This window comes from Triticum aestivum, chromosome 1B (assembly GCF_018294505.1).
Source record: "Triticum aestivum cultivar Chinese Spring chromosome 1B, IWGSC CS RefSeq v2.1, whole genome shotgun sequence".
In the NCBI taxonomy this organism is placed as follows: domain Eukaryota; kingdom Viridiplantae; phylum Streptophyta; class Magnoliopsida; order Poales; family Poaceae; genus Triticum; species Triticum aestivum.
Genome location: NC_057795.1, coordinates 206,102,245 through 206,121,103, shown reverse-complemented (window position 1 = coordinate 206,121,103; position 18,859 = coordinate 206,102,245). Strand labels below are relative to the sequence as shown.

At 49.3% G+C, this 18,859-nt stretch overlaps 2 protein-coding genes across 3 annotated transcripts; both read left to right on the top strand.

Annotated features, from left to right (window-relative positions):
* Window positions 1-8,601: 8,601 nt before the first annotated feature.
* LOC123089526 (transcription factor bHLH130) lies at window positions 8,602-10,435 on the top strand. 2 transcript variants are annotated; one of them, XR_006442312.1, is made up of 3 exons: window positions 8,602-8,824; window positions 8,910-8,975; window positions 9,795-10,435. XR_006442312.1 is itself a non-coding variant. In XM_044511185.1 (3 exons), the coding sequence occupies exons 1-3, from the start codon at window positions 8,699-8,701 to the stop codon at window positions 9,356-9,358; spliced, it is 249 nt and encodes an 82-aa protein (XP_044367120.1). In that variant the 5' UTR covers window positions 8,602-8,698; the 3' UTR covers window positions 9,359-9,571. The 2 variants fall into 2 exon arrangements, 1 of the variants encoding a protein (XP_044367120.1); XM_044511185.1 differs by lacking the exon at window positions 9,795-10,435 and adding an exon at window positions 9,302-9,571.
* A 2,331-nt stretch (window positions 10,436-12,766) lies between these two features.
* LOC123116170 (gibberellin 2-beta-dioxygenase 3) lies at window positions 12,767-16,430 on the top strand. The gene is made up of 3 exons (XM_044537174.1): window positions 12,767-13,329; window positions 14,749-15,112; window positions 15,905-16,430. Exons 1-3 carry the CDS (start codon window positions 12,884-12,886, stop codon window positions 16,148-16,150), a joined length of 1,056 nt encoding a protein of 351 aa, XP_044393109.1. The 5' UTR covers window positions 12,767-12,883; the 3' UTR covers window positions 16,151-16,430.
* Window positions 16,431-18,859: the final 2,429 nt, after the last annotated feature.

Sequence of the window (18,859 nt, the reverse complement as noted above, 5' to 3'; positions counted from 1 at the left end):
TCCATGACGCTACCCTAGGTACATGGCTTCATCATTAGCCCCCGAATGGATCGAGGTTTGAGTGGGGAAGGACTTGAACACACTTCCGACCCATTTTCGTGCTATGAGCATGTCTTGTTCTGGATCAATGAACTTAGGTGACAGCACCAACTTCTTTTTTAGTCGCCTTGATCCATTCTTTGTATCCGTCGAGTGAGTTTCTTTACTTGGAGAACTCCGAACGACAGGACGGAGGAAATCTTCCATCTGACGGTTGCTCTGCAGCCCACGGATTTAGCGGGATTTGAATTTCGGGAAGCACGCGGGGCGGAGGAGGCCGCAGTAATCAGATGGGATAAGGCAGGGATGCCTCGATCTCTGTGCCACCTTTTTCGCCATGTATCACGCGCGTGACTATTGCAGGATTTGACAGGATCGCCCAGGCCTACAAGTCAGTCACTCGGAAGTAACCTCATATAAGGCCTCGGACGGGGGGTTTTGAACAGTGCGCTCTCATTTCCTCCTCTCTTCCGCAGACTCATCTGCCGCATTTGCTTCCGTCTCAGAGCCACCGCTCTATGCGCGTCTCACCGGCGACGATGGTGAAAGAGAAGACGGCGGACCTAGAGCGGGCGAAGAAGGCGACGGCGAAGGCGAAGGGAAGGGCGACTAGTCGGGGCGAATCTTCATCGAGGGCCGGCCTGCCGCAGGGCTGGATCCAGGGTGACTGGATCCGCTCGACAATTTGTCAAGAAGATCTTAATGACCTGGCCAATGGAGGACTGATCCCCCATGGATCGGCGCGGCTCCCGGGGAAGGAGTCTGAGCCGCAGCCTATGGAGGGTGAGGTCGTTCTCTTGGCCACCCATGTCGACCGTGGGTTTTCTTTGCCGCCTCATCCTTTCTTTCGGGGATTTCTGAATTTCTTTGGGGCACAAATCCACCACTTCACACCCAACACCATTGTGTACCTCGCTGCTTTCGTGTCTTTGTGCGAGAATTTCTTGGGTTGTCGGCCTCATTGGGGTCTTTTCAAGCACATTTTCACCTGTCGCTCCCAGACGGTGAAAAAGGCCAATCTGAGTGACGAGAGAGCACAAGTGATTCAGATGTGTGCGGGTCCTGGGGTTCAAATGAGGGGGAAAAGTGCTTTTCCGGCCATGGACCTTCCCAACTCGGTCCGTGGATGGCAGTCGACCTGGTTTTACTGCAAAGACCAGCCGACGCCAGGGCAGTCGACCGGACTCCTTCCTTTTTCTATGGACCGAGTGAGGAAGCCTTCCTCTTTGAATGTGATCCCGGAAGAGAAGGCGCAGGTTAAGGTGCTGGTCGAGCGTGTTGTCCAGCTTATCCGTGACGGGGTGACCGGCATGGATCTCTTGGAGGTCTTCCTCCGACGACGCATCCAGCCGCTTCAATATCGAGACCATCCGATGTGGATGTATTCTGGCATTGAGGACACCATTCGGATCCACCCGGAGGAGGTTGAGGAAGCCACGCCAGAGAGGTGGCTAACAGCCATCACAGGGAACAAAGACAACCCCCGAGGAGCCAGGAGGATTCCTCCACTCGACCAATCATACGAAGTAGACCACGTCCAATTCTGCATCTCCGACTGTGATCTTGCTTTCTTCATTCTGTTTGCTTAAAATCAGTCGACTAACTTTTGTCTTGTTTGTTTGTCTTCTAGGCTACCACTGAGATGTACTCAATGCCCAACATGGCGCAAGAACAAGCTGAGGAGGAAGAGGCAAGCGGAGGCGAAAGTGAGGAGGAGTGGCAATCTGACGGTGAGGGGGATGAAGATGACGATGGATCCAGTGAAGAGGAGGAGGAGGAAGTCGATCCTCCTCGCAGGGAAAGGCGATCCAAGCTCATCCATGACCCCGCGGTCGAGCGTGGCAAAGCGACTGTGCCTGTTGGGCAGTCGACGAAATGCCCTCGGACGGCCTCTCCAGCGCCGACTGAAAAAGCGCCGAAGCATCCCCGAGCGGCGTCATCAAAGCCGTCGAAGGCCCTGCCCAAGATGAGAATGGCCATTCCCACCATTTCCGGGTAACAGCAGAACTTGTGTTTTCTCGTTTAGCATGGACTGACTCTTGGTCGACTCGTTGGCTAACCGACTGATTTCTGATATCTGGAGTGCTGCTACCTCCGAGACCTCAGCCAGGAATGAAGACCAGGAAATGGAAGATGCTGCCACCTCCAACCTTGGTATGATCTCTGTAGTTTCGCTTTTGGTCGATTGGATTTTCGTTTTTAACTTTGGATCTTCCCTGTAGCTCCACCTCATGTCATTGATCTCCCTGATGATGATGATGAGGCGCCACTGAGGCCGAGGAGGAATAAAAAGGTGCCAGCCGGCCAGACTACTCAGATTGCTTCAGTTCCTGAGACGCTGGTTCAGGAGGGCGGCAACGTCACTTGGACTTCCGTGTCCTTCACTGTGCAACTAACGAGTGCTCGACCTTCGTCATCGACTGGTGATCCGCCTTCCCTTTTCGCCACACACCACGTCCTAGAGGACCAAGCGGGTGCTGCTAAGGAGGCTATACGCCAGGCGGGGATCATGATGGAGCAGGTGAAGGCGATCCGGGAAGCTAGCCAAGCAGCCTATGATGCTAGCTCGGCCCTTCAGAGCAATGTCCAGGTTAGTTGGTCACCGCCTGTTCTGTTAGGATATGCTATCTGAAGACTTTCTTTCCGAAGATCTTTGTATCTGTACACCCACTGGGTGTGTCGATTGAATTTTTGGATTAGTGGGGGCACGCTGAGTGCACCCACTGGGTGTAGTCCCCGAGACTATGGTGGACTGTTGGCAGTCGACTGTAGTCTTTGTACTTTGAATTTCTTCACTCTAACTTCTTCACTCGGTATGGTCGGACCATGTCGAATGGAATCTTGGAACCAGTGGGGGCACGATGAGTGCACCCACTGGGTCTAGTCCCCGAGACCATGGTCGACTGCTGGCAAGCACCGGCTGGGTGGAGAGCAGGGCTTTTAGCTCTGCAAACGCTGCATCAGCTTCGGGACTCCACTCGAACTTGTCTGACTTCTTCATCAGTCAATAAAGAGGCAATGCCTTTTCACCGAGGCGAGAGATGAATCAACTTAAAGCGGCCAAGCATCCAGTAAGCTTCTGGACATCCTGCACACGCACAGGGCATTTCATTCGGAGTATAGTACCAACTTTTTCTGGGTTGGCGTCGATTCCTCGTTCGAAAATGAGAAAACCGAGTAACTTTCCGCCAGGAACTCCGAATGTGCACTTTGATGGATTTAGCTTGATATCATACCTCCTGAGGTTGGCAAATGTTTCAGCAAGGTCAGTCAGCAGGTCGAAACCCTTCCGTGATTTGACCACAATATCATCCATGTATGCTTCCACATTCCGACTGATTTGAGTGAGCAAACACTTCTGAATCATCCTCATGAACGTGGCTTTGGCATTCTTGAGGCCGAATGGCATGGTGACATAGCAGAAGCACCCGAATGGAGTGATGAAAGCTGTTTTGATCTCGTTGGGTCCATACAGACGGATCTGATGGCAACCAGAATAGGCGTCTAAAAAAGACAGGCGCTCACATCCCGCAGTCGAGTCGACTATTTGGTCGATGCGGGGGAGAGGAAAATGATCTTTTGGGCAGGCCCGATTGATATGTTTGAAGTCAATGCACATGCGAAGTGACTTGTCCATCTTGGGGACCATGACAACATTGGTGAGCCACTCGGAGTGGTAAATCTCTCGGATAAACTCCGCTGCTAAGAGCCGAGCCACCTCCTCACCAATGGCCTTTCTCTTCTGGATGGCGGACCGTCAAAGATGTTCCTTGACAAGTTTCACTTTTGAGTCGACTCATAGACGATGCTCAGCCAGCCCCTTGGGAACACCCGGCATGTCAGAAGGCTTCCATGCGAAGATGTCCTAGTTCTCATGGAGGAACTGGATGAGCGCTTCTTCCTATTTGGAGTCGAGTGTTGTTGAGATATGAGTCCGAGCAGCACTGGGGTCAGTCGGGTGAATGTGAATCGGCTTTGTCTCACCGGACGACAGAAATGTTGATTCCGTAGCACGCTTCTTGGCTCGCAACAAATCACTCGGATCTGCAGTTTTCTAGTATTCTTGCAGCTCTACCACTGCCATCTGAGCATCGGCGATCTTTGAGCCTTTCTGAAAGCACTCTTCTGCCTTCTTCCGATTGCCAGTACTAGTGATCACACATTTGGAACCAGGCATCTTCAATTTGAGGTACACATAGCATGGTCGAGCCATGAAGCGTGCATAAGCTGGCCTGCCCAAAATAGTGTGATAAGCACTGTAGAAATCCACAACTTCGAACGTCAACTTTTCTTTGCGGTAATTCTTGGAATCACCAAAACCACATCAAGAACAATTTGGCCGAGTGACTCAGCCTTCTTTCCAGTAATGACTCCATGGAAACTCATGTTGCTGGTACTGAGTCTGGACATCGGAATGCCCATCCCTTTCAACGTCTCTGCATACAATATATTCATGCCACTGCCACCATCCATCAAAACTTTAGTCAGTCGAGTGCCTTCGACGACTGGGTCGACCACCAAAGCTTGCCTCCCAGGGGTGGCTATGTGTGTCGGATGATCGGACTGGTCGAATGTGATGGCAGTCTGAGACCATTTTAGATAACTGGGTGTTACCGGAGCAACCATATTCACCTCTCTGTTGATAACTTTCAATCGACTTTTGCTTTCAACATCAGCAAAAATCATCGGGTGGAATTGACCTGGGGATATCCATCATCACTATCTTCTTTGTCTTCAACTTTGTCCGACTCATTTTCCTTATCTTTGGGTTGTTTCCCCTGGAATTGCTAGATCAAGAGCCGACACTGTCGAGTGGTATGTTTCGGGTAAATGAATTTACCCTCCTCATCTTTCTTCGTGTGGATGTGGCACAGCAAATCCATCACGTCATTCCCTTCCTTGTCCTTTACTTTCTTAGGGTTCCAAGATCCTTTGGGCTTTCCTTTAAACTTTCCTTGAGTCACGGCCAAGGCTTCTCCAGGAGCAGCTGGCTCGGCTTTCCGCTTATGCTTCCGACTGGAGTTCCCTCCCCCGGTTTCGTGGGCGACTGACTTGTGCTTGCCACTCCGGAGCCAATCCTCTTCTTCACCATTGGCATACTTGGTGGAAATCTCCATCATTCGACTCAGAGACATGTCTCCGGTTCGACCGAATTTTAGGTTTAGCTCTCTGTACTTAACGCCTTCCTTGAAGGCACAGACTGCCTGGTAATCAGATACATTCTCTACTGTGTGATGCAACGTGATCCATCTCTGGATGTAATCCCTCAGAGTTTCATTCAACTTTTGCACACAAGATTGAAGCTCTGTCAACCCTGCTGGTCGCTTGCAAGTTCCTTCAAATGTTCTAACAAACACTCAGGCAAGATCTTCCCAAGTGTAAATGCTGCTGGGTGCTAACTGATTCAACCATGCTCTGGCCGAGCCCTCCAACATAAGAGGCAGGTGTTTCATGGCCATCTCATCATTGTTGCCGCCAATCTGAACAGCCACTCGGTAGTCTTCAAGCCAAGTATCAGGCTTGGACTCACCAGTGAACTTACTAACTCCAGTCACCAACCTGAAGTTGGGAGGAATCACCGCGGCCCTGATGGCTCTACTGAAACACTCTGGCCCTGAAACGTGTACTCTGCTGCTGGTAGGCACATCTCTGTCATGACCTTCTCGGTGAGCTATGTTCCTGTCGACCAAACCTTGAACGATAATGGATCTCGCGTCAAAGCCTGGTTCCCTGGGGTCGACTGGAATCCTTCGCCCAACACTATGTTGACGTCTGTCATCTTGCTGTCGAGGCGCGTACGATCCACCCCTTGGGGAAGGGGTGGGCACTCGACGTCGATCATTGTGATCGAGTCGGTGATCATACTGCTCATGGTTCTTGTACTGATCACGCCGGTCTCCACATTCCTCACGCCTCGGGGGTGATCTTGGGCTATGGGTCGACTGGACTGTATTCGCAGCGACGGATCTGCTATGAATCCTATTCCGTGACTGTGAGACAGCTGAATTTTGATCTCCCGCTGCCCGGAGTAATGCTCTGATCTGTAACAAGCCTCTGCCAGCCTCTGACTAGGAAGGCTGAATCGACTCTGCTATATGGGCTGCAGCTGCTAAATTCTGAATTGGAGTTCGATATACCTGAGTCGGTGGTGGAAAGAGTTGACGTCGACTGGTTTCTGGAACCTGTTGCCGCGCACGCTCGTCGAGTGCTCGCTGAAGGTTCTCCAGTCGAGTGCGCTCAGCCAAGTTAGCCAAGCGTGCATCCTCTAAGGCACGAGCCTCGGGGGTTTCTCCGATGATAGGAGTGTGTAGCGCATCCATGTTCCAGCGGTGAAGTTCTTCCCTCTGCAGCGAAGTGAGGGGCTCGGGTTGATACTCTTTGTGGACCTGCGCCGGATCGCCTCCGTCGCCGCCTCCGTCGGTGCAGGGAAAGCCGGGAGGACTGCGTGGTCCATTGACCATCATAACCTCCGCCGCTGGATCACTGCTGTCGCACTCGGATACAGTCTCTACAGAGCCATCCGACAAACCGAACAGGCCGTAGAGAGATTCATCGGGCTCGATTGCCGCGACTTGGGGGGTGGCCGACTGGAGGGCCACCGCGTGCCTCACCCACCGTTGAAACCTCGATCGACCGAAGCGCTTGCGCCGGCGAGAAACAGGGAGGGAGGATGACACAGGGGTCGACCGATACTGGGTCGACGGTTGTCGCAGGAGGACGCCGCGGACGCACGCGCGAAAGTGCGTCGCCCCGCGGATAGGGAGCACATCGACGTCGAGCGGAGCCTCCTGAAGCCAAGCGGAGTCGTCGCCGATGAACGTGAGCGCGCCGAGACGGATCTCGCGGCCCTCAACCAAAACTCCGCCTGAAACCATAATGAAGGAGATCGAAAAAATCGCAACTTCTCCAATAAGTTGCTAAGACACCGGCCCCACGGTGGGCACCAACTGTCGTGGTACTAAGTCTGACAGTAGAATAGGGGGGTAGGAATGGAGAGGCAAGATCCTAGCTATGGAGTAGTTGTATACGCAAGATGTTTATGAGTTCAGGCCCTTCTCGGAGGAAGTAACAGCCCTACGTCTCGGAGCCCGGAGGTGGTCGACTGTATTACGTGTGTATGAGTTACAGGGGTGCGAGCCCTTTACACTGATGAGGGGGGTGGCTTATATAGAGTCTGCCAGACCCCTCCGGCCCTCAGTTATGCAGGGTTTAAGGTACATTAAGGTCGGGCGTTACTGGTAACGCCACAAATAAAGTGTTATGATGACCATAAAGGCTACTTAATGACAGATCGTTGCGTGCAGAGTGACTTTAGATCTCCTGGCGGTCGAGTGGTTGGCTTCATGGTCGAGTGTCTTCGAGTCCGTCGAGTGGAACTCTTCCAGGTCGACTGAAAGGTGGTTTCCTCTAGAGATGTCCTTGGGGAGGGTATCTTGGACAGGTCCATGACCCTACCCTAGGTACATGGCTTCATCACTTATATCATCCCCAATCCGTGAGCCCTCACCACCAAGAAAATCAGTTCGTTTGCTACTAGTTAGATCGATCTATTCATCATTTTTCTTGTTCCCCATAGGCTTGAGTTTGTCCGCTTGGTGGAGCAGGCAGGGAGCAAGCAGGCAGATATGGGAGAAGGAGAATGACCCTGATGAGATTGCCACCATAGGGTCGTAACCTTCTTTATCACATGCATCGGCATCGTCCCCGCGGCCACAGCAGGAGGACAACATTGGGGAACGAGAAAGTCAGGTACTACTCATGTGACGGCGCAAGAGCCCATCCTGGCCGAGCACCATCCCAGGTTCGTGTTTCTCCCTATAGTTCTCTGAATTTTCCTGCACAATTTTTAGGTTTGCATTTTCTTTTTGTTTATATGTATTTACAATGTTTGATTACGACCCCAATGAGGATAAAGAGATTTTAATTGTGTGTGTGTGTGTGTGTGTGTGTGCAACTTGTCTGGTGGGATGGGGATTTAGAGGATAAATTTTATGGCAGTAAGGATGTCAAGCTTCAGACGTCACATATGAGGGGAAAGGAATTTACTCTCTTCTAATCAGGTGAAGAGAGGCTGCTGGTTTAAAGGGAATCCTTACTTTAACATGATTTCTTGCAATTCAACAAAGTCAGGTGCTACTCATGTCCTTTCATGGTATGGCTTATGTGACTACAAAGTATATTACTCTCTGTTATTTCTTTGATCCCCCAATACTGTTAGCTTTCTAGATAAGTCAGGTGCCACTCATGTCCTTTCATGGTTTGGCTTATGTGACTACAAAGTATATGCAGGTGTGGAGCTACTCGAGGCAGCAGGACATTATGCCACACGGAGATGGGGATGGCCATGCCCGCGCTGATGCCGTCGGCCGACGTCGGTGAGAGCATCACGGTCGACAACGGCTCCAAAGACCTCTCCAAGAGCTTCTCCATCAGCTCCTCGGATGACACCAACTCCAATATCATGTTCTCCACACCCGGAAGCAAGAAGGCCAAGGTGCCCATCAACAGCGATGGCGGCATGGTCACCAGCCTCAGCAAAATCGAATCCCAAGTAGGATAAGCTTCACATGTATACACTTCACATCCATCCGCACTCTGCTGCCCATCAATTGTTTAATGCTACACTTCTACTAACACCTTGGATCAAATTCAGTTTGGCATGTTGACCATGTATTTGGACATGCCCCGCATGGACGACTATCTGCAGCTGCAGCAGGACTTCATCGCTTGCACAGTCCGCACCAAGCATGGCTGCGCCACTCACCCATGGAGCATCGCTAAGAGGGTTAGTTAGTTTCCTGCAATACTTTTGGTGTTTGTCTTGGTGCCACATGTTTGAACTGAATATTTTTCTTGCTTATGCTATTTAGGAAAGAAGAGCAAGCAATAGCAAGAGGCTAAGGAGGCTGCAAGACCTCGTGCCCAATATGGACAAGGTAACTAAATCAGTTGAATTGATGCACACCGTGTCACCATAGAGATGAATTCTCACCATGAATTACAGAAGCTCATACTCTCTAAAGTACTAATACTGACGACTACATTCCTGCATATTTAGATATATAAAACTAACTACTAAAGTACTAAAACTGACGGTTCTAATCCAAACTGGAAGTATTGCCTACAGAAATTCAGAACCTTGGTAGGTGTTGATGATTCAGACCTTAGTTACTTCGGACTTCAGAATTGCATTTATGCAGCTATTCTCTAGGAGAAGTCGTGCAATACAAACATATTAAAAAGTTTCGTCTTGAATACGCAGCAAACAACTACGTCAGACAAAGATCTGGAGTACTTGCTCATATCTGGTGAGTGGTAGTCTCTCGCCCCAAACGCCCAAGCTCCTGGTGATATCCTAGTCCACTCGGTTTCTTCTTCTTCCATGCCCACACAGCTCTAGCTTTTTTTAGTTTAGCCCGTCTAAATTTCTGTCATATAAAATCTTATGAAACAATGTGCTACTACTATTCTTATTACTGAACTACGTAAATCTTTTTTTAAGTGGGGAGTGATGAATCGAACAAGGAGGAAGGCCGATGTGTTTGTTCTTCAACCATTTCCTACTGAAACCTAGGTTAGGATTGTCCCCTGTTAAGTCTGTGGTTGTACGTTGTACCTGCTACTAAATTAGTCATGCGCACATCTTCAGTTTTTGACTTTTTCTTGCCTCTAAAACCCAAGTTAGGATTGTCCCTTGTTATATGTGTGCTTGTACCTACTGCTAAATTAATCATGCACATCCATTTTGGTTGCAGAAAATTGGGGGGAATCATGGCTAGAGCATATGTGAACTTGGCCTCCGGTCATTGAGTCAGGTTTCTGGTTTTGCTTGGGAGAGTAGCATGTATTTCCCATTTGTTTATTTAAATAATTTGTATCTAATTCATGTGAACCAGATCGTGCTTGGGAGAGTAGCATGTGTTTGATTTAGTTACATACATAGACCTTTTGAACATTTGACTTGGCTGTTTGGATCTGCTTTTATGCAGGGAGACTGTATTCCAACCATAAAACTGATACAACGGGCACACTAATATGACTGTTGTACTTTCAAATCGACCATCTGATTATTCAGGAGAAATGTATCAAAGGACCTCTATGTTCCCTATCATGTGTATTTAACAAGTAAATATTGAGCTATTCTCGATTTATCTTGCTAATGACCATTTGCACCTTTTCATTTATTTTTGCTTATCCATTTGTTTTGTATAATATATGCATGTTGTAGAATAAAGATGAGCTGAAAATTGACACCATTCACAGAGCTAGACAAAGCTTATGAATGTAGCAGGGGAAAACATAGTTGATTTAAATTAATGTTGTACTTGCTTATATGAACCATCTTTTGTTTCTTGCAATGGGGGATTTATTCACAAGGATTATCTTGTTGTGTGTAGGCAGCGCAACTGTACCAATGTTACAAGGTTGTATCATTTGTACAACAACACACATAATGCTCTAAGCTCGTGGTGTTAGTACTAGACATTCTTTTGTTATTTTTTACTTTATTCCTTGGGTATACTATACTGCATTTTGTCTCCTGATAAATGTCAAGAAAGAAAAACCTTGCTTGGATTATCGTATGGGTTGTAAAAAAAATATGTGAATGCATTAGGAACTGTGTACATATAGGTATGATGCAACTCTTTTGAATCTAGAGATTGTATGACACATGCCTCATATTTGTATGGGACTGTACACCTGATCTCCTAAAAGTATTATGTGCTGCAGACATTTTTATTTCCTTTGATTTCCTATAGCTTCATGTAGAATGTTTGGGATTGTATTTCAGGCACCTTTTTCAATTGTTAGTTGAGGTGCTTCTGATTTTCTGAATGAATACATAGGTAGTCTTGAAGACGCTCTGTTCTTATTTTTCAAATCTTTACTTTGCTTATTGTCCTTATTCTGGTTCTCCTTGGCATCTTTCTATCAGTGGAGATCCTTGTTTTCAAATAGTAGGGATAGAGGGACAAAAAAGATGTCTAGCTTGGATGTGTGCTGTAACATTAATCAGTGCATCGGACCCAACATTTTCTATCATTTGAACCTTGATGATTTATCTCATTTGAACATAATCTAACCCCTCTGGATTTTGTCAGTACATGATTGTACACCTCCTATTCCGGCTTAACTGTGTGTTCATTTTGTTAATAAAGAAGCATCTGATTTTATGGCTGGGTACATTGAGAATATATAAAACCTTTCTTTTTTTGGACAATTTGTTTCCCTTTGACCAATCTTTGTTACTTGCCTACACATTTGTGCATAGCGTGCTGCTCCAGCGCGATCGCTTTGTGTGTTGCCTCGAGTCGCGCCGCCACTATGCCCGCGTTGAGGCCGAGGCCGCTGCCACTCTCGACGCCCTCTGTTGCGCGCTCTCGCCGACGGCGTTCGCAAAGCCTTGTCGCGGCGCTGCAAGTGTTGCCCCCCTCCTCCCCAAGGGCAAGGTGAAGGAAGGTGCCTGTGTGGTTCTTCTGCACCTCGTAGCAAGGATTGTTGTGTCCAACCTGCGCAAGAATGCCAAGAAGTCCTTCTCAGATACGTAAGCCACGGCACATGTTTTTGCCATGATTTCCTTCGGTTGGATTTCGTGGATTTAGGTGTTGAAAAATTATGTGTTGTGGATGCAGGATTAAGGACATGTACCTGCACTACAACGAGAGATCTGGGCTGCTTCTTTGTGGCTTCCAAACTTGAAATGTTTGTTTGGAAGTTGGTTTAGTTTTTTGTTGTGGATTCACATCTTCTCACATGTACCATCCTCTTAGACCTTTAGATTTCCAAACACACTAAATGAAGATATGGTGGTATGGTCTCAATAGTACAACTTAAAACCTTCCATGCTTTATATTTTCTTTGAAATTTGCTCTTGAAGAATCATGTATCTATGTTAGATCCGGTGAGAAAAGACGGCTTCCAAGCAGAGGATGCGTGAGTGTTGGCCACATTTGGTCAACTTGGATGTCTAAATATTCTCACAATACTTGGCTCCCACTCGTTCTTTGCGTCATTGGCGCAACGAGTCATCTAGTATCGTAGAAAAACGAAGCATGTATATCCTGTCCTTTGAAGAAAGTGCTCGTCCATGATGAGAGATCCGAGCGCGGCAAGGTGACGGGGTTTTCTTGCGATATTTATATAAGTTGCCACGCATGCGTACGGGATATTTCCGTTTTGTCAGTTGGGGCCTGCCATGCGTACATGTTCGTTCGGTCCGTGCATGTACGTATGAATTAGTAGTGGTATTCCAGAACATATATGACACAATCTGCCGTGTAAAGCAATGGGTTGTTGATCCAGAAGATAGGCTCAAACATGTCCTCCGTTTCCCACTCATAATTATCTCCGGAAAATGCCTCCGTTTCGTCTTCCTGCGCGCCGAGATTCTAATGTGGCAGCGCAGATGAATCTACTCCTAGTAGATTTTTTTTTCTTTTTTGATTTGAGAATATAAGATGAATCTAGCCGGCAACATGAGATGAGATGCATAGCGATCCAGATGCACCTACGGCCCTGCAAAATCATGTCGATTAACCCTGTCATGATTGAGACCCATTAATACGATTTGCAGGATATCGCTACAGTGCACTGTATCCTACCGAGACAGCTAACCGTCAGACCCCATTGTGTTGTGGTGTCATCGCACTCATACACCGCTGATACACGCACCTCTGCTCTGACCTCTCCCCCATGCCTATATAAAGTGAGACCACGCCCTTGGTCTCCCTTCCATGTCAACCTAACTGCCTTCTCCATTCCTCCTCTGTTCCTTGGATACAAACTGACTGACACCCTCTAGTTCATCAGCAGACGCTCTCTGTGCTTCATCTGCTTTGTAACCATGGTGGTTCTTGCCAAGGGCGAACTGGAGCAGATCGCGCTCCCGGCCGTGCACAAGACGGCGCCGCCGCTGGCCAACATGCCGGAGGTCGACCTTGCCGTGGCGGGAAGCGGCTCTGATGGACGGGCGGCCGCCGGACGCGCGGTGGCGGCGGCGTGCGAGGAGCACGGGTTCTTCAAGGTGACGGGCCACCGCGTGCCAGCAGAGCTCCTGGCGCGCGTGGAGAACGCCGCTGCCGCCTTCTTCGCGCTCTCGCAGCGGGACAAGGAGGCGGCGATGTCGGCCGCGACGCCGGGCAGTCCGTTCGGCTACGCAAGCAAGCGGATAGGCAACAACGGCGACCTCGGGTGGGTCGAGTATCTCCTGCTCGGTGTCACCGCCTCGACGGGCGGGCCATTGTCCGTGCCCGAAGGGGTGGTGCCGTCAGCGTCGCTCTGCTCTTTCCGGTGAGTGCACCCTTGAATCGAACTGATAATCACTCCAGCTTGCAGCGTGCACGTACCAGGAAGATGTTTTTATTTACGACACGTTATTATAGTGATTAATCGTGCTAATTAAATGGACATCGATTACGCGTTAGCAAATTGTACTCTTGGTAAAAGAGCATTTCCAAGAGCCTCTAAAGAAACGGCTTTTTGTTGGTAAAAAAAGAAAAGAGAAAAGGGAGGCGAGCGAGCAGTATCAGGGACTGGTCCCCGTTGCCTTAATATAGGCTCAATAAAACATGTGTCTGGCCAAACAAAGACTACAGGTCATTACGCCGAGATTGTCTGACCAAACAAAGACTACAGGTCATTCTGCAAGCTGGAATGTAGCCACTCCCCATCTCTCCTCACCTTTTGCCTTTTCGTCCATGGGCCTCACCTCTCTCTCTCTCTCTCTCTCTCTCTCATATAAGATTAGATTAGATCTACTTGAACACATGAATACAAGACGGCTGGCTAGTGAATAGATTGTCGCAAATAGCACGTGCGATTCCTGCATGAACACAGTAGAGAATCTGCATTTCTAGCTCTGCCAAGTACTACAGTATACTCCCTCCGTTCCTAAATAATTGTCTTTCTAGAGATTTCAAAAAATGACTACATACGGAGCAAAATGAGTGAATCTACACTCTAAAACATGTCTACATACATCCGTATGTTATAGTTCATTTGAGATAGTTAGAAAGACAATTATTTAGAAACGGAGGGAGTAGTATGTATATTATTAATAATACTATGTTGCAGTAGTATCACGGTGGCATAACCGGTTAGGTGCCTACGTGTCACCTTTGCTAAGCAGCTCATCAGTCGCTCGCTTACTCACTGTTCTTATCCAGCTTCCCTCTTATTTTTCCAGAAACGTTTTTTTTACAGAAAGGTGGAAATGATATAAAACTTTCAGCTGGCTGGCTTGCCGGCCGGCCACTGTTGGAAGCTTTGTTTTCGCGTTGTTCCATCGATTGAGTCTTTCTTTTCCTTTCTTCTCTTTTTCGCCGTCCTGCGTGCACGTGCACGTGTGCAGCCCCCGGTTTCGTGGCCTACGTCGAGTTGGCCTTGAATAATGACACCTTTCCCGCCATCTTCATCGAGAATCCTCTTTTCCGTGTCCACTACTAATCGCTCGCATGCATGGCATGGCATGGCACCGAAACGTCGAGAAGAAGTGCCAGCGACATCTGTTATAAGTTGGGCTAGAAGTTACTCCTACTAATTACAATGTGACGCCGTATGCAAAACGTTTATGTTACACAAAACGTGTTATACTTTAGTAGCTTGTAGCAAAATTAATTAAAGCCTGTCTTTGGAGCAAAGGTCAAATCATGCTGCACTGAGTCACAGACACTCACAGGAGTTGGTTTTTTCCTTCTTCTTGTGTCGCAGCGACCTTCTGAACGAGTACACGGTGGCCGTGAGGAGGATGACCTGCCAGGTGCTGGAGCTGATGGCGGAGGGCCTGCGTATGGAAGACAGGGACGCGTTCACGAGGCTGGTCCTGCACAAGGAAAGCGACTCGATGCTGCGGGTGAACCACTACCCACCGCGCCCCGAGCTGAAGCTCCTGCAGCAGCAGCACGGCGGCGGCGGCAGGGTCACTGGGTTCGGCGAGCACACCGACCCCCAGATCATCTCGGTGCTCCGCTCCAACGCCACCTCCGGCCTCGAGATCGCGCTGCGCGACGGCGCCTGGGTCTCCGTGCCGCCGGACCAGACCTCCTTCTTCGTCAACGTCGGCGACGCCTTGCAGGTACTACACAAAAATGCTTTCTCAGTATTGCTACTATTTTTTAGAGTAATAAAATAAAAAATTGCTTAGCACGATGTTCAGCTGTCCCATTGGGATGGGATGGGGCCGTGCTACTGTGGATCGTGTGGGTGTCAAAGTGTCATTTCTCCATTTCCACATGGAAATCCCGGCCTTAGAGGGAACCATGATGTCCATGCCTAGTCAGTTTTGTCGAACAGCGGAATCTCGAAGCCATTATTCAATACCATATATCATGTAAAGCATACAGCTAGCAATCCTACACGATTAATTCCCAGTACAGATAATAGTACAATGATGGTGGCGGCACGGAGAGTTGACACCGGTAATTGTACGGACACACGGCACGCTTGCCTACACGTGAAATCTCAGGACACATAGTACAATGATGACCATGATGATGGCGGCACATAGAGTTGACACTGCCAATTGTGAAGCCGTTTTCTGTACCCCCCACAAACGTCAAATATAAAGCCTTGCGGATTCGTTTCGGAACGCTCTTTCAAAATTATGGCGATCAAAAGCGGGATGACAACTCTGCTAGAGTGACCTTTTCCGGACGATCCAGCAGATATGGTTACTCTGCTGGAGTTGCTCTAGGGTATACAAGCTTTGAGAAGAAGGGGAAAAAAAGGATCATAGATGGCAAGCCTTTTGTTTCGTTCTCATGTGTAAATCCCAGCTGTTCCATTTTTTTTTTCGAAAAGGCCCAGCTGTTCCATATGCCTTGTTTGTTCGATGATTTGCTGATGATACGAGTAAATGTACGCGCAGGTACTGACGAACGGGAGGTTCCGGAGCGTGAGGCACCGGGTGATGGTGAACAGCGTCCGGCCGCGGGTGTCGGTGATCTTCTTCGGCGGCCCGGCGCCGCGGGAGACGCTGGCGCCGCTGCGGCAGCTCGTCGGGGAAGGCGGGCGCAGCCGGTACAGGGAGTTCACATGGCGAGAGTACAAGGCCTCGGCGTACCGGACCAAGCTGGCGGCGAACAGGCTCGGCCACTTCGAGACCACCAGCTAGCAGTCTAGCTAGCATGCGATTGCTTTGGCCTTTTTGTTTTTGTTTTCGTGAGGTGTGTGAAACTTTGTGTGCACGGCGGCAGGGGTTTTTTGCTAGTGTGTTCCTAGTGGCCGGTACATATGCCCGGTAAGATTTTGTGTTGATATATGCTGCACAGCATTCTGTAGGTCCCGTTCGAGTTGGAGGCATCAGGTGAAGTATAATGAAACGGTTCTGGATGTATGTGTTTGGTTGGTTGAATATACCAAAGGTGGAATGTTTCATGATTATTTTTCTGATATAGTGTATGGAGATGTGTAGATGCTACCGAAAATGTAAATGGATGTACACACAAGGAATTAGGAAAACTTTGTTTTTGCCACTCTAGTTTTTGCCCACTTTACTTATGCCACTATATTTGTTTCAAAAACTTATGCCACTATAGAATTTGACATTTCACTTTTGCACTCTTAGCTTTCACAATATATCACTTTTGCCATTCCGTGGCAAAAGCAAAATTTTCAGAGTGGCAATTGTGATACTCCCTCCGTTCCCAAATATAAGTCTTTTTAAAGATTTCAACAAGTGACTACATACATGCAAAATGAACGAATCTACATTAAAATATATTTACATACATCCGTATGTTGTAGTCCATTTGAAATGTCTAAAAAGACTTACATTTAGGAACGGAGGGAGTACATTGTAAAAAACTAAGAGTGGCAAAAATGAAATAAAAAATTATTGTTTTTGCGATGGAGTGGCATTTGTGATGTATTGTCAAAAACTAAGAGTGGCAAAAGTAATATGTCAAATTTTAGAATGGCATATGCCAAATTGGCAAAAGCTAGAATGGCAAAAACAAAGTTATCCCGAAGGAATTATGTAGGTGTTCGGCACTCTACGCTGGAAGTTTTTTTTAGGAGAAGCATGGTTTACTTTATCGCTCAACTAAAACGGAACTACAGAAACATCAAAAGGGTGTAAAAGCCACGTGTGGGGCCTCTCATCTAAATGTAAAGCATGTCTACCTAGGTGTTGTGCATCCATATTGGTCAGGCGGCCTTCATGGACGAAAGAACATAATTGAAAATCTTTACTGGTCTCATTAATCTACTTCACCACAGGAGCGATGATCCCCAGACTACCTATGTTGATGTCGTAGACAACATTGTTGCAGTCTGAGGCCACACATAGACGTTGAATCACCAAATCTTTTGCCAGCACTAATCCTTCTCTGCATGCGAGGGCTTCAAGTATATTCGGATCAGTCAATCCATGGAATTTTAGCGCTGAGGAACCAAGGTAAGTTCCATGTTCTTCTCGGCAGACTACACCGCTCAAACTTGCGCATTCTTGCATACAACGACTGTAACGTCCCGGATTCGATGCGCCAGGTGTCCCCCAGTTATTCGCCGTTCTTGTCATGTCATTTTTTTGCGTGTTGCATTTTGCCATGTCATCATGTGTATCTCATTTCGTATTCATGTTCGTCTCATGCATCCGAGCATTTTCTCCGTTGTCCGTTTTGCAATACGGCACTCCTATGTTTCCCGGCGCCCCCTTTTGCCTTTTTTTGTGTGCGGGTGTTAAACATTCTCGGAATGGACCGAGGTTTGCCAAGCGGCCTTGGTACACCACCGGTAGACCGCCTACCAAGTTTTGTGCCATTTGGAGTCCGTTTGATACTCCAACGGTTAACCGGGTAACCGTAAAAGCCCTCTTTGTGTTGCAGCCCAACATCCCTCCAAAGTGGCCCAAAACCCATCCTAACCCCTCCATGCTCTCGGTCGTTCGATCACGATCGCGTGGCCGAAAACCGCACCCCATTTAGAGTCTCCTAACTCCCTCTACCTATTTATATGTCCCTCTCCCCCGAAACCTCAGATGAAAACACCCCTAACCCTAGCCTCTTCCTCCTCTCGCCGTCGGACGCGTCCAACCCGCCGCCGGACATGTCCGCCGCCGCCCCCTCGCCCAATCATACGCCGCCATGTGTCCTCCGCCGCCATTTCGCCCGCGCCCCGCTGCCGCAGACCGCGAGCCCACGGCCGGCCCACCCCGGGCCGCACCGGACTCGCGCGCCCGAGCGCCTCCCGCTCCGCCGGCGCAGCCCCTCGCCTCCGCGCCACCGCCGGCGCAGCCCCTCGCCTCCGCGCCGCCGCCGGCGAGCTCTGCCCCGCCGCCTGCTCGCCCTCGCCGCCATCTGGCGCCGCCCCGCGCCCGCGCATCCTCCGACGCCCTTCGCTCCTCCCGCCGACGAGCTCCGCCGCTGGCCGGCCCCTCGTCGGAGGCCGCGCCCGACCCCAGCGCCGCAGGCTCCCTCCGCCCCGCCGTCGGTCGCCCCGCGACGCCGCCTCCCTCGCCCAGCGCCGCCCCGGCCGCCGCCCACCTCCGCCATCGCCGGCCACCACCACCGCCGACGGATCCAGCCTTCTCCGGCCCTCCTCGTACCTCGCCGGCCTCCTCCGCTCGCAAGAGCTCCTCCGCCCCAGATCGGAACCAGATCCACCAAGACGGCGATCCAAACGCGCCCCGCCGTCCCGCTCCACTCCGTCCCGAAATCTCCCCGTCCAACTTCCGCGGAGGTGAAATTCCACTAAGTCCCCGAATATGTGACATTTTCATGCCTTGTTCATTGCATCATATCTCCATGCATGCTGCTCCGTTTTGCGTGCATGATATATCAAAATGTTCATCATGAGGTGCTCTTCATTTCATTACAGTGTG